This window comes from Papaver somniferum, chromosome 3 (assembly GCF_003573695.1).
Source record: "Papaver somniferum cultivar HN1 chromosome 3, ASM357369v1, whole genome shotgun sequence".
NCBI classification, from domain to species: domain Eukaryota; kingdom Viridiplantae; phylum Streptophyta; class Magnoliopsida; order Ranunculales; family Papaveraceae; genus Papaver; species Papaver somniferum.
The window spans coordinates 221,539,728-221,555,335 of record NC_039360.1 but is presented as its reverse complement, the minus strand read 5'-3'; the positions used below and the strand labels follow the sequence as shown (position 1 = coordinate 221,555,335).

Sequence of the window (15,608 nt, the reverse complement as noted above, 5' to 3'; positions counted from 1 at the left end):
AAAGTGAGAGTTTGAAAAGAGAAGGGAATCTGTCCTTTAGAAGGGTGTCACTAATCCATTTGTCAGTCCAAAACTGGATGTAAGAACCATTATGTAAAAATGACATATGTGTTCTCCTTGACATATTATCTAGCTTTTAAAATTTCTTCCCGTAAACTATGACCAACTGACTTAAAATAAAGAGTTGAAATGAGTTTTGGAAATGAGTATCTATAAGGAGTGGATTTCGAAATGTTAGAAGATGAACTACAAAGCGATGATCAGAACGCTGAGCGAGCTTTAATGACCATCAAGCAATGAAGTCTCTATCGCTCGATAGAGTCTCTTTCTTGTATACCCAAGTAGTATATTTGTCACTTAACTACTTATGTTTGTTTTGTTGCCATACCCATGGGGGAGCAAAAGAGGCAAACCTAAAGATATGCCATATGTGCCTGATGATCATCTTTTAAACCTCAAATCAGTCGATGATAAGGTGACATTTTTTGGAATACACTGGTAGTTTAAATTTGTTTTGTCAGTCAGTACGTAGGGCGCAATAATTTACGAAAAATATTGATAATTTTTTTTTTTTTTATAGGTACTTATAAAAGTAACAGTTGTAGTGAAATTCTGAAATGTCAACGGATCTTAGCTTAGAATACCATACATATGACCAAAGGTATACAAATACATAATCAGAATACTAGACTAACTTTAACACTTTACAGCGATATTCTCCAAGGGCCATTAATGGGAAAATACTTCTATACGATGCATAATGTATCATACAGTTTTTCATGAAAACTCCTCCGATTCTTTGTTGTGGAAAATCACCGTTTTCCATTTGATTATTGATTAGTACCTTCGCTGCACGATGAAGAGGGATTGGATCCCTTTCTGCCTGTAATCATTGATGTAAAAAGCATTTTATGTTTCATTAGTTTGTTTTAAGAGATATAGATATACCAAGTACGTACGGCTATATAATTAACTTACTTGACCACCATGAATAAGACCCATCAGAGCCCATGCTGTATGTATTAAGGTTGTCTCACTACCCTCAAGGGGCACATATTCCTGTGTTGCAGTAATAGACAAGTTTGATATTAATTCGGAAAATAGGTCATTTGTCCAAATATTTTTAAAACATGGTTCAAATTGACGACTAAAAATTATTATGGGTGAAATGGACACCAAAAAAATAGCAAGGATGAAACTGGATTGATCCTGACTTAAACATAAAAAATAACAAGGATGAAACTGGATGCATCCTGATGTAAATTAAAAATAAGAAAAAGTATTTAAAAATGGATAGGATGAAACTGTTTACATCCTGACTATTTTTACATTTTTGTCCATTTAAACAATATCAAAATCTAAATGTCCCTTACACCCAGAAATTGTTGATTTTGGTCTTTTTAATCAATTTTTTGTATTATTAATTACTCGATATCATAGGCATTGTGGATTATTAAGAAAAATATATACCTTATTCGGGCAAGAAAGATAGCTCTCTCCCCACCCTCCGGATTCCTTTTGTATGGACAACAAAAATTCGCAACCCTTGCGGACAATCGGGCTATTGTTATAATTTTTCGCAACTGATGCAAGACCCTTCAGGACGAACCATGTCGCATATATAAAACACACTCCCCAGTTCCCATACCTGTGCAAAAGAGAATAACCATAATGTCCGATATTAGCCTGCCTAGAGGTTCACTCTAATTTAACACATTAGCCATGCAAGGCCAAAAGTTTACTTTTGTCAGGTTTATCACGGCATAAGCAAAAGAATTGTGAATAATAAAAGTTTCGGTATTCATTTGGCGCTAATCTTTGAAGTCGATCGACCACATATTTATGCACATACCATGAACCATCTGGCTTTTGCTGATTCTCGATGAAGTGGATTGCCTTTGTTATGAAATTATCGATTTCTTTACATCGATACTCAGGATGCACCTTCCTGAAAAATACTAGAGCGTGAACTGCAGATGCAGTGCACTCCACATATCTGTAAACAGGGCCTTTGAGAAGTTAACTAAGTACAAACTAAAAGTTCAAGAAAAAAAAACTTATCAAAAATGAAGCAGTTAGTCAAGTTCACGTACTCATGTTCAACAACAATGTCCTCGAAGCATTCTGATGGATTGAGAATCTATATAATAAATGAAAGAAAACTCAAATATAAATTCCACATTTGATACAAGTGATTATTTGTGTGTGTGTGCGCGCGCGCTCTCGCGTGTGCGTTTGGTCCCTTGTGATGCAGGAGCCCGTGCTTCTACTCACAATGTGGTCCAACTCCTTCCAAAATTAATGTTATCATTAATTACCTCCAACCATTCTGGGGACGTTGCAGGCTCCCATACTGCCAATCCACCATCTGGACCCTGTGAAACGCATATGAAGAATGGTGATATTCACAGATTATAAAAGAATATTTTCATATTGTTTTGCCATGTCGCAGTGCAAAATAAGAAAACGAACACTTACTTGTAGAGAAAGGAGGAACTCAACAGAGTCATAGAGACGCTCTACTGGCATTGTTTCACCAAAGAGTTCTGCTGGCATTTGTGAGAACAAGAGACAACACTGTAAAGATCAACTAATGTATCAGCGAAAAGTCGTTTATATATACGGTCTCAATAGAAAATGAATCAAGTCATGCGGCACAAGTTACAGAAATGTTTTTAATTATTACCATCAGACCTTCTGCAGTACAATCTGAAACTTGCAGGCCATGATCTTGGTCACAGAGAGTCCATGCTCCTTTAGAGATATGATTGAACATTTTCCGAAAGTCTCCTGCTCGATTTTCTTTAACCTAGGTATCACGTGTAATATCAGAACATGGTTAAGTAGATTATATAAACGGTACAAGAAAATACTCAATAATCATCACGTGAGCTGATGAAGAGACCGTTAAAGCGAAATAAAGTATACATCTTGCATGAGGAAAAGATTTACATACCTGTGAAGCTTTTATGAACTCGTGTCCTTTTCGAAGAATAAAGGGATTGATTTCGTCGACAAGATCACCACTTGCTAGAAGTGCCTGAAGACTGAAAACTGTATCCCAGGTTTGGCTGCCTATGCTCTAAAATAAATATAGCATTAACATTAATTTCTGATTGAGGATATAATAATTATTATTATTATCAGAAACCGATTGATTATGAATGGAATCAAATATAAATTAGCCAGTTCATTTATAGTAGCTTGGCTATGTTTGCTAAGCACATACATGCATTCTGAGTCCATCTTCAGCAAGCCATAAGTAATCCGGAACCCTTGCAAGATGTTTCTTGAATGCATCTGAGTTTGGATCTTCCACCCAAGAAGCGAGCATGAATAACGACTACATGTACGCATCAATTGAAAAAAAAAGAACGTATTATATGATATGACTATACAGTTGAGCAGGGTCATGAACTATGCAAGTATGAAGTCACACACACACATATATATATATATATATATTACCTTTTCTACAGCACCGATGGTAAGGTAACGAGTGGTCTCATCTTCATAATGTAGATGCTTCATTGTTACTTGTAAAGCCTTCTCTCTCACCTTGGAAAATGGCCATCGTTTTAGAAGTGGTTCTGTGATATTGTGGAGGGAGTCCCACATCAAATTCTGGACTAAGGAATGGGAATAGTACAGATCCTCCTTAGCGCATGCATGACGAGCATTATTCCAATTAATTTCATTGTATGGTTGAATATGAATCTCAGCTCTTAATGATAAGGTAAGATCTGTCATGGGTGCAACAAATCTCTTCCCATATAAATACGACATCGGCATGTAAACTGATCGACAGTAAACCCACATCTTACCTGCAATAATTATACGGAAATAGACATATGAACAGATAAAATCGGCTCAGAGTTGCAATAAAATAGACTGGGGTCAATTTTTCTTTAGGTAAATGGTCGGATACAAGTACCTTACTATGTGCATGTGTTTAGGTGATTTGTTTTTGTAAAACTTGCTTTTACTTAGTTCTGCCGGGATTAAATAAATACAGTATATTAATTAAAGCAGAACCAACTGAGAGTAATCCAAGTGGCCGGATGATTAATATTAGATCAGTAATTCGGGTTCTTGCGCTGATTTTTCCCGAGGCAAAACCATTTTTGAGCTATAAAAGAACATGGGGCATGTTCATTATACTAACCTGGATGCATGGGCAACATTGATGGAAGAAGCCAGAACTCTGGGGGGAGTGGGTTGCATCCTGACCAGTCATAAACTCCCAGTACCTGCACAACCTTGTGTCAGAATCACAATAATGCCATTAAAGGAAACACTTTACGTGGTTTAGATTGATTGAATCAGTAAAATTTGTACAGGACCGACAGGTCAATGAGTCACTCAGGGTTTTATAACTGCCAACCACTTCTGTAGCAAAGACTTAAAAACATATTTACACACACACACGTACCGAAAGCCAAGTTTTCCCCCAAGATGGTGTTAACGTTGCGCCACCGTGGTCAAGTATCCATTTCCGTGCTCGGGTGCATTCATTGTCTTGACCACCGTCTGGCCCTTCTCCTAATAAACGCATACAGATGTAGTTCAAGACCGTACCAAACATGGTACTATGCCCCTCTTGATGAAATCCGAAACCTCCATCTTCATTCTACCATGAATTAAACGAGATATATATGAAAGAAGTTTCTTATTTCAATTAATCTTCTCCATAAAATTTCATGATGGATGATTTCTCATTTTCTGAAACAAGACTCACCTGGTGACAATACATGTACCGCAGACTCTCCTTTATATGTTCCGGTGATAACATTGTATTAAGAGTTTTAGTGATATACAAGGCGAAAATCTGCATTTAAGTAATCAATGTTTCAACAAATTATAATTACTGATATAAATTCGGCTTTAATAAAAAAGATGATAATAAATTTCCATATTTATAACTTACCAAGGGTGGCATGAAAAACAATGGTCCTCCAATTTCAGCAGCCCAATGGCCATCGTCTGTCTGCATTGCACAAAAGAACTGGATGGCTCTCCTCAATGTGGTCGTTGTGGCTTCGTAAGTGACTCCTTTATCATCACCTATCTTAACTGGTGGTATGCTTAGATCAAATTTATCTTTGTTTTCTCTTAATTGCTGGAACACAACAAAGGAGCATGCATGCATGTCAGTAGTCTAAATTGCACAGCCAAAAATAATAGTACTGTGTTGGAGCTAATTTTTCCACAACGGGAAAGTATTTATATGAACCTTTTGGATCAACCTTAACAAGTGGTATCATATGTACCTGTAATCGCAGTATAACATCCCCACTAGTTTTAACTCTGAGTCGATTTTCATAGTACTCTTGGCGAGCCTTTTCGACTTCATTTCTGTCTTCAAGTGTCCCAGCATCTTGATCAAATTCCCATACTTGCCTTCCTGCAAAATGATTGGTGCTGAAAAGCCATTCACTGAAAGGCCCTTCATCTGTTGAAACCTTTAGTTTCCACATTTATTTCTGTACGAATATCCTAGTATAATAACATTTGGCTATGAGAAGAAGAAGAAGATATCTGTACTACTTGAATCTATTGAATTTCAAGCTCTTTCTTTCCATATATATATATATAGAGAGAGAGAGAGAGAGAGTAAACGTGGTTGGCCTATCCGCTATCGGCTTTAATTACCCCCACCGGCTAACATCCGTGCCCTAACAGAAAACTGTATCGACACTGACCTTGCTAGGAAGCGGGTGGTCACTGGGGTGCTTATTAATGTACTGATCAAACTAGTGATATCATGCATAACCAGCTTCGATCAGCATCAACCGAGTCTGACCACGGTCCCAATTTTACTTCTGTGTGATTGGAGTAATGCTAGGTTGACATCAAAAATCAACCGTGAAATATCCCGGTAGAGACAAACCCTTGGAACCCACACACAGAGATTTGTAGGGGGTGGTGTTTACCCACCGTTGGATCCACCAAAGATGTGAGGTGCGGTATATTTCACGGGATTTGATCCCCGGTAGACTATGCATTATTGGTTTTTTTAGGACGTACTTTCAAAAATGATCACTTCTATCTATACCCTTGATGATTTTTTTTTTTAAAAAAAAATTCTCACTCCTTAAATTTGTGTGGTGGACGGGTAGTAACACTATCCACTTCTTCTTTTGTGTTGGAAACAATCAAAATGAAAGAAAAATAATCGGTGGATCTTAGTAATAGATTTGAATTAGGAAGAAATTAGGGCCCGCGTTAAAGTCTTTTTTTTCCTAGGCCTATTCCCATGCAATGTCAAAAAAAGAACAGCTGTTTGGCATATTAGCTGGCATGGCAAACCAATTGTGCCATTATGGGAAAATCATGGAGCGACCGAGTTTCAAGCGAGCGTTGTTGACAATATCGCCAGCGATAAAGAGACTTTATTGTTGGTGATATTGTTAATAACGCTCGAAATTGATTCCAGCGCTGGCTTTATAATTAATATCGCCAAAGTTCGACTTTCTAACGCCTATAACTACGACCCTTTTTCATCTATCCTTCACGCTTCCCTTCTCAACTTTTCTCTGCTCTTCTATTCTCATCTGTTCTAAAGAAATTATCTTTCGTTTTACTTCATAACCAAATATGGAGAAAAGAAAAAGAAACAGAAAAGTCAAAGGATCTACTAGTACCGCAGCCAGTGGATTAAGTTTTGTTGTGGATAAAAATTATGAGTTTGATAATGTTAGACAAGTAGCCGGTGAAGGTATGTTCTCTAATCACCTATCTGACTATCCGGAGCGAGTTAATTCGGTAAATCTAAGAGGTGGATGGTCTGAGTTTCGTACGATTTTTCAGTTACTTCCCCATGTTGTTCAAGAGAGAGTTAGAAGATATCCTTGACGACATTTATATCATATACAACCTAGAAATCACAGGACTCAAGGAGTTCAAGTTATATTAGAACGATGGTGGAAGACTAGAAACACGTTCTTTTTCAAGGACTTTGAATGCAGTAAGTCAGTTTTTTCTAGTAATTTAATTTTAAAATTATGTATTTTGTTTTATAAAAATCAACAAACTCTATTTATGAATAATTGTTGTTAATAGGAGTTACACTGATAGATTTGTACATGTTAACGGGAATTCCATATGCTGGAAACTTACTTACATTTAACAAACTAAATTGGTTATCGGAATATAAACGGAAACAAAGACTTCCTTTATACTCAAATGAATTAGAAGGAAATGATACATATAGACAAATAAAAGTGCATGGGTTAAAAGTGGCTGGGTTGAAAAGTTTTTTGAAGCGTTATGCTAGTAAAATGGATAAAAATAAGGTATCTGGTAATCAATATTTGTTCTCTGACCATTATGAGGAGCTCGAACGTCTTTTTGTATTGTGGACACTAGGCCATTGTCTATTTCCAAATGCTAGCTCAGGCGTGTTAATTGGTTTTCTCGAAGCATTAGAAGATTTAGAGCAAGCACCAATATATGATTGGGGGTCTCCGATTTTATCAGAGATTTACATGTCCCTCGGTGATTGCTCGATGTGTGTCAAAGATAGTTTTAATGCTTTTTGGGGAGTTCTGGAGGTAAGAACCAATATTTTTCACACTATTTGTTGTTATTTTCACATGGAAAATTTAGTAACCAATAATGTTATTATTTTCAGTATTGGTGGTATACATGGTTCCGTGTTTCGGAACCTTCTCTTAAGAATCATACAAATGTTTTTTCGATCATACTGAAGTACGATTCCGATAATTGGCAACGAGAACAGATTGAAGATGGTCAACATACTGCTATTTTTCATAAGATTCAGCAGTTGTGTAGAACAATCCTTAACCTTTTCTCCCAGCCGTATGAAGCAATACCTGAGTTCGAAGAAGAACGAGCTCAGAGAATGGTACAGCTAAGACTTACAAGGATGGTGTTATACATCCCTATTTCTGAAAAGGGTGTTTGGTATTATGGTGAAAGACAACTTCTTCAGTTGCAAAGAAGATCAGTGATAGCCGTCAACCCTTATCCAAGTTCAGAGGTTTCCGGAGACGACTACTTGAAATTGATAAGGGAATGTCATCATTGGCAAGAAGATGATGAATTGATCCAGGAGCCAATGGACAAAAATGACTACCTATTTTGGTTTAATACTGTTTTCAAGCCCAATATTTCTATGCAACCACAAAGTTTGGGTCGGATGGATTTCCCATCTTTAGGTAAGATGTCACTTGTCGATGAATTTTTTCCTTCTCAACCTCCACCAGAGACGGGCGACACATTTGCATATCCTTCTTAAAGTTTATCGTCAACTATGTCACTATTTTCTTGGGATGTACAGACTATATCCACCACATCTGGAGATATTTTTACTTATCCAATTGCTTCAAGTGCACTTGATCGGACTTATCCATACTAGGGGGTCAATGCTACACAAGAGCAGTATCAGGCCCATTTGAATGATTATCATGCTCTATTATAGGGATTTCAGAAATTCCACTTGGAAGAGTTGCAAAAAGCGAGGGAAAGCATGATGTTTGACATGAGTCAAGGATTTGACGGTAATGATGGTTCAGGTAGTAGTAGAGGAATGAGTCTCAGTGTTAGAGGAATGAGTCCCAGTGGTAAAGCTGGTAGAGGAACGACTCATTTGAGTCGCGGTGGTATAGGAATGACTCATTTGAATCCCAGTAGTGGAGGAATGAGTCCCACTTGAAGTCAGTGAAGTCGTGGGAGGAAATGTACAAGGTGATGAGTAGTTAAAATGTAAACAATTTAATTATGGAAGCAATTTAGTTTAAATGTATTTTTTTTAAATTAATGAAAATTATCTTTTATATTAATATTCAAATAGAAACTAGTTTTACGTTTCATTAAAAATTAACCTGGATTGCATAACACAATACTTAAAATTTGAATTCCTGCACATGAATATTGTAGAGTTCATAACATTCATCGTGACTAAACCATCTTCTGCCGTCTTCGGCGAATTTGGTACGAGCTCTAATTTTTAGTTCTTCATTTAACAACCAAGGATTATCCCCTTTTATCAACCACATAATTTGCTGATACTTTCTAACATTTTTATTGATGAAATAATAACGATTTTGAAGACACTCATTTGTTCTTCTTGAATTTACGTGACTTAACGTCGTAAACCTTTGAAACAGTGTCCCATAAGTTAAAAGTCTCTAAATTGAAATCTCTATCGCTTGCAACTGAAACCCAACATCGAATTAGAGAAACATCTTCCTTTGGAGTAAAATCCACTTCGGTTATGTGAGCACAAGGCATGTTGAAATGAATTTGAAGTTGGGTTGGTATGAGCTGAATTAGGTATTTATAGGTGGAAATTGGTAGCCGTTGATGATGATCTGATAAGCGATGATCAGACCTGCGAGCGATAACTTTCCTGACGCTTTAAAGACCAACGAGCGATGGACACTCTATCGCTCGATGGAAACTCCATCGTGCATGCATATATGTTATTCATGACATATAGGCATATGAGTTAGGCAGTTTGGTATACCCATAATGGGTGTATATATGGCAAAATTTGATGTTTGCCATATGCATAGGAATAGGCCTTATAATTGAAAATGAAAATAAAAAAAGCTTCAAAAAAAATTTAAATAAAAAAGACAAATATATTAACGGTCAAGAAAAAGTCTAGGCATTTCAAGAGAAAGATGTTCTCAAAGTGCCAGGTGATATCTAAACCAAGTTACCAAGATACAAAAAAAAAAAAAAAAGAAGAAGAGGAAATTGGTACCTCAGGTCCTCAACCCATGAGAAACCAGATTAATGGGGTCCCAATCATTAATTCCCAACGCTCAAATCCAAGCGTGAATTCAGAAGCTAATAGCTGCTCTTCATCCAATACCTGCTCCGCAGTCGCCATCCTCCCCATTAAAGTTCCATAATGGCCTATATTTCAGCCGTCAGCTAGCGACCCATCTTCCCTGGAATACGCACTGTTTCGATAGAGAGAAATAATAAATCACATGAAGATAATTTAGTTTTCTCCTTTTCTGTTTTTCGAAGATAAGATATTAAGATTAATTGGCAGATATGGCATAGGTAGGTAGGCACCGCACGATCATGATAAAGAGCGAAATATGTAGATTGCCTTCGACTCTCTATGCAGCGTGCATGTTAATCTTCATAATATGTCAACAAATTTCTGTTGGTTATTTAAAGAAAATGACGACACACATTTTAATCTTAATATCTTATCTTCAAAAGAAAGAAAATTAATTTCGACGAGTGTGGTTGTTCCCGCGGTGTTAGGAGGACTAGTCCCGAGGTTATCACCACTAACATTGGCAGAATTGAGATTGGAATCGGAAGTTATTAAAACCAACCTAAGACCAATTATTTTGAAACCGAGAGATTGATCTATTAATGTGGTCGCCAATTTCTTTTAAGGTGAAAAAAATCACAAAATTGATCAATTAACCTTAAAACAACAACATCTGAGTGAAAAAGACATGTAAAATTTGACATTGTTTAAATGGATGGGAATTAAAAAAGGGGAATTTAGGCTAAGACCCAAAAAAAAAAAGAAAATCTTACTGGCAGATCTAAGATTAATTTTAGTTTCTATGACACCCATAATTATATGAAATTTTGAAAACTTTCTGCGTAACCTGTTGTGCGTCCTAATTTTTCAGGGGTATAATTGGCAACGCAACTTGGATATAACATATCTAAAAAACCGCGCCTTGGAATTTTACAAATTTTATATTGTTGTAATTCTTTTAAAGAGAGCTACACAGCGAGTACAAACAACAATATCAAATTTTTGTTTTTCACGAAAATATCGGAGCTGATCTTCATTTTAGGCAAAATTTTCAGAAACTTGATACATAATCATTATGCAGCCACCAAAAAAGATGCATAACACATTATGCAGATACAACAAAAGATGCATAAAACGTTATGCAACCACTCCCTCCGTTCATTTTACTTGCTTTTTTAGGGGGTTTTTTGTGTTTCAAATTAGATGATAGTCTTAGTTTTTTTCCCAATTTTCACTAATCTACCCCTGCTTTGGAATCATACCAGAGAATAAATTCTCATGGTAATCAACACAAAAACATTTACTCTATAATTTTTAAATACACATGGAGGATATATACTCAATCTTGTACATCCCAAGTACATTACTATGAGATTGATAACTTTCACTATATTATAGAAACACAAAACTAGGTTATTTAAATCTTTAAGTAGGAATTAATATGGGTATTATTGGAAAGATTTTACTCTCTCTGATATTTCCTAATATCTGTGAAAAATTTTACAACGTCAAGTAAATCGGAACGGAGGGAGTATATTTTAGTTCATGCAATTTAGTAATTTAATAATGCAACCATTAAAACGATAAATACGCCTAAAAAAATAACATCACAAAAAACAAAAGACACATAACGAATTATGCAATAATTTTTTCAACTACATAACAAGTTATGCATCTGTTGTTTTGGTTAATTTCAGTGCTTAGAAAAAAAGTTGATGCATAATGCGTTATGCAGCCATATTTTTGGATGCATATCAAGTTATGCATCAATTTTTTTCATCTCAGTGCTTACAAAAACATTGTTGCATAATGCTTTATGCATCCATTTTCACGACTGCATAACATGTTATGCATATATTATTATAGGTGTATGACAAATTATGCAGTCTTTGTTTTTGTTGGTTTCAATAGTAACAAAAAAGTTGTTGCATAACGTGTTATGCAACCTTTTCTGGACTGCATAACAAGTTATGCGACAACTTTTGTGGATGCATAACATGTTAGGAATCCATTTTCACGATTGCATAACATGTTATGCAGATATTATTGTAGGTGCATGACAAGTTATGCAGTCTTTTTTTTGTTATTGTTGGTTTCAATGCTAACAAAAAGAAGTATCGATCCCAGGACCTCAGTCTAACCCCCACTAAAGCTTTTGTATCTTTAACTCTTCCATTCGTTACTTAACTAACAGCGACAACAAACCAATTTTAATGGAATTTCAGGCCAAGAAAGCCAGCAATTCACTCTGTTCTTCCTTCTTCTTCTCGGTTTCAGGGAGAGGTCTTGATCCATGGTGAATACCCATCGAATCCATGGCCGACGGCTAGGAAAAAAGTGCAAAAACTCACGATTGGAACTGGAGAATAAATTCAAAGTAGAGAAGAAGAAGAAGAAAAACAATTTCAGAAACTATAGGTGTGACAGAAATTTTAACCCAGAAAATGGGTTCGTGCCTGAATTTTTATGGGAGTGGATTTCTTAGTGTAAAAAATCTGAAAAATGGGTGTGGTAGTAGTTTTTACATTAAAAAGATACTTTTCTATTAATCATTGTGGGTAATCTTTCCCAAAAAAAAAAAAAAAAAATTGTTTACCTAAAATATCCTTTAAACTAAGTTGTTTATAAGCAAAGAGATTTTAAATTTGTGATGCGTCATTTTCATTGGTCGGGGTCTTCTTTTACCTTTGCATGATAAACGACGTGTTGAGATACAGACAAATTACGTTATGTTTCACTGGCATGGACTGATAGAGAATTATTATTGTTCATAACTCCATTGTCACGTCTTCTTAGGCCAATGAGAAAAGATGACTCATCCACTTCCCGCCCTTTAGGATTCCGTAACCGGTTGTATACAGATCTAAAATTCTATTTAATTTCATCTTCTAATCCACCTCACGATCTCCCTACACCCCAAAGAGCATCAAAAATCTGGTTCATCACAATATCCCCTATCTCATCGAAGACTACATTTGATGGTTGTCTAGGTTTTAACTTCTCAGCTCCTAGGATGATTGAGTGTTGCTGATTGCTTCATAGCTGAAATAATGTTATTACACGACTCTTCATTTTTCCTTAACCCTTTGGATGATACTAACACGAAGCTTATCGAAATCACCATCATCTTTTAGGTGTGAGATAACCTCATCTGCACCAATTTTTCGTTTTTTCGCCATTCACATAGTTAGTTTGATGATGATGATCTTTAGCAACCCTTTCTTCGCATTAGTTCATCCCTAATTACTCAAAGGATAGAAAAGAGAAGAAACCGTAGATTAAGGCCAGAAGGATCAACCAACAGAGAGAATAAATCGAAACCAGTTGTATCCTAATTTAAAGCTAGATGAAAATCAGTTATACATCAATACAGTAAATTGAAGATCGTAGACAATTTCTTTTGTCGTCCTCGTAACTCTATCATGCATGCCTATTCTTTGTTTTTAATTTAATACTCTTTCTGCTTTTGCTTCCTACAATATTTAAAATCATAGTTCATTTATAATAACTATTCATCATAAATTCAACCTGGATGAACAATGTACGCCATAAATTAACCCTCATATTCATCTTAGTTTAAAACTAAATGAAACCAGTTTCACCTTGGAATAAACATTGATGAAACAATATACATGACAAATGAAAACAGTTTCATACTAGTTTAAACATGGATGAAAACAAAAAGCAACCAAATTTAAAACCAGGTGAAACCATATTCATACTAGTTAAAAATTGTTGAGAACAAATTCAAGTTATATTCATAATAGTTAAACATGTACATTGCAGCTTTCACCTGAATGAAACTTATTTCATCATAGTTTAAACCTGTTGAAATTAAATACACTGCAAATAAAATCTGGATGAAACTGGGTTTCATCATATATAGTTTAAACCTGCTGGAAAGGTATACACTGTAGATTAATCATGTATAAAGCTGGTTTCTTCCTAGTTAAAACCTATTGAAACTACAGAAAAACTTGGATGAAACCAGTTTCATCATATTTTATATTTTGATAGAACCAAACAAGTAATGACACAACTGTTAGAGCATTGCTCGGTTGAACCCACCAAATGTTGGTATGTCAAGTTTGGTTGTCATATTTTTGTGAATCAAAACTCATGTTAAGAGTCGCTTGATTATGCACTAGAGTTAAACTTCGTATAGGTTAGTTTGAAAGTATTAGGATATGAGACATTACAAGTATTACGAAGTCTTGAAAATGTGAATAATCAAGGAGCTACAACGAAATAATTACGGTGCAATTGCGGTGCTTTTAATGTCTATGTTGTTTCAATTGCTTCCGGTTGAGGTGAATAATTATGCAAGTTGATTTATTTTGGTTTGTATGAATTATTTATGGCTTAACGAAATAATTTGTGAACATGATGAGTTGTTTAGTCCAATTCGATTCCGGATAAGAGACTAAGTTAATTCTGATCTTGGTTTGTCTTATCAAAGTGAGGTTTCGGTTATTCAAGTCTAATCGAATGCCTAAACAAGGAAATGCTAGTTAACTAACTTAGTGTTTGGCCTGTTTAAAATTGAAAGGTCTAAGTTTTTGGATAATTAGAACCTGGTGAGAAAAATGAAGTTTATCTTTATTTTGGTCTTATCGAATTAAGCAGTTGCTTTTCAAAAATCGGTTTAGCAAAGGGACTAATGTGATTAGTTGTTTTTGGTTTGCTAAAATAAATGGGAAAACTTGTTTCGGAAAAATGTTTCCTTAGTAACATATCAAAATAAGACTACTTGTAGTTTCGGTTTTGATAGTGGTTATCAGAACATGATGTGTGGAACCCTCGTGCCTAACTCTACAGGTTTGCAAGTCTATTATGAGATTTGTAAGATTCTTTTCGTATTGTCCTTTATTTTTTCGCTTCTTTTTCACTTTTGTGACAAAAAGGGGGAGAAATATATGGACTAAACATGTGATGCTTGTATTGATTTTATATTGATTGGCATCGCTACGGAAAAGAACATTGGTACTTGAATGTTTTATCTAACGAAAGAGTGAAAGCACAGACTAAGAGGGAGTAACATGTCATATAGATTGGTTTAACAAAGACGTGCGGATTGAATATCTACTTATCCTCTTTAAGGGGAGTATTTGCTTTGTTATTATAATGTCAACAACGGCATTTTCCAAGGATTGAATGTAAGCAGTTTTACTGTGCTGTTGAATCAGGAATCAAGCGGAGTGTAATGAATTCTTGTAATTTGTTTATCCATATTATGTAAGAGTTTTGTCACTAAAATTGACAAGGGGGGGTTATTAGAGCATTGCTCGGTTGAACCCACCAAGCGTTGGTATGTCAAGTTTGGTTGTCATATTTTAGTGGATCAAAACTCATGTTAAGAGTCGCTTGATTATGTACTAGAGTTAAACTTCGTATAGGCTAGCTTGAAAGTATTAGGATATGAGACATAACAAGTATTGCGAAGTATTGAAGATGTGAAGAAGCAAGGAGATACAACGACAACAATCATCCTTCCACTTGAGGTTAGTGATATTTGACTTGAACTGTTTCATTCCCTAACATATCTTTCAAGTCGTGCATATTGAAAACATAACTGCGAAGCATATATGAACTCTATATAGACATAGTATTAAGGAATACAATACGAGGTTTATTGTTTAACCATTAAACTTTGTAGATAAGACATTTCCATAATCATTTGAATGCTATTGTGATTATATATGGGTATGAGGTGAGGATTTCATCCTAGGGAACAATGTTTACATGTGTTCTAAGGAATTAAATTCATGAACTTGGTTTGTGAATCGAAAAGGAAATCGCTAGGCGTTATTGGGATTGTTATTCATTGCATATCTTGTGAACATCC

At 35.5% G+C, this 15,608-nt stretch overlaps 1 protein-coding gene across 1 annotated transcript; it reads right to left on the bottom strand.

Annotated features, from left to right (window-relative positions):
- Window positions 1–613: 613 nt before the first annotated feature.
- LOC113358744 (beta-amyrin synthase-like) lies at window positions 614–5,548 on the bottom strand. The gene is made up of 16 exons (XM_026602403.1): window positions 5,271–5,548; window positions 4,928–5,119; window positions 4,739–4,828; window positions 4,433–4,630; window positions 4,166–4,250; window positions 3,469–3,824; window positions 3,230–3,343; window positions 2,957–3,082; window positions 2,687–2,809; window positions 2,479–2,577; window positions 2,319–2,375; window positions 2,094–2,140; window positions 1,853–1,996; window positions 1,471–1,648; window positions 979–1,059; window positions 614–883 (listed from the first exon to the last, which is right to left on the bottom strand). The coding sequence occupies exons 1-16, from the start codon at window positions 5,475–5,477 to the stop codon at window positions 686–688; spliced, it is 2,295 nt and encodes a 764-aa protein (XP_026458188.1). The 5' UTR covers window positions 5,478–5,548; the 3' UTR covers window positions 614–685.
- Window positions 5,549–15,608: the final 10,060 nt, after the last annotated feature.

What these genes read in the sequence shown, in the direction of transcription:
- LOC113358744 (XM_026602403.1), bottom strand. Translation starts at nt 5,477, where the DNA reads ATGTGGAAACTAAAGGTTTCAACAGATGAAGGGCCTTTCAGTGAATGG. An exon ending in GGGGGAAAACTTGGCTTTCG is followed by an intron (nt 4,251 to 4,432) that starts GTACGTGTGTGT and finishes AAGGTTGTGCAG; the next exon opens with GTACTGGGAGTTTATGACTG. An exon ending in AAGATGGACTCAGAATGCAT is followed by an intron (nt 3,083 to 3,229) that starts GTATGTGCTTAG and finishes TATTTATTTTAG; the next exon opens with AGCATAGGCAGCCAAACCTG.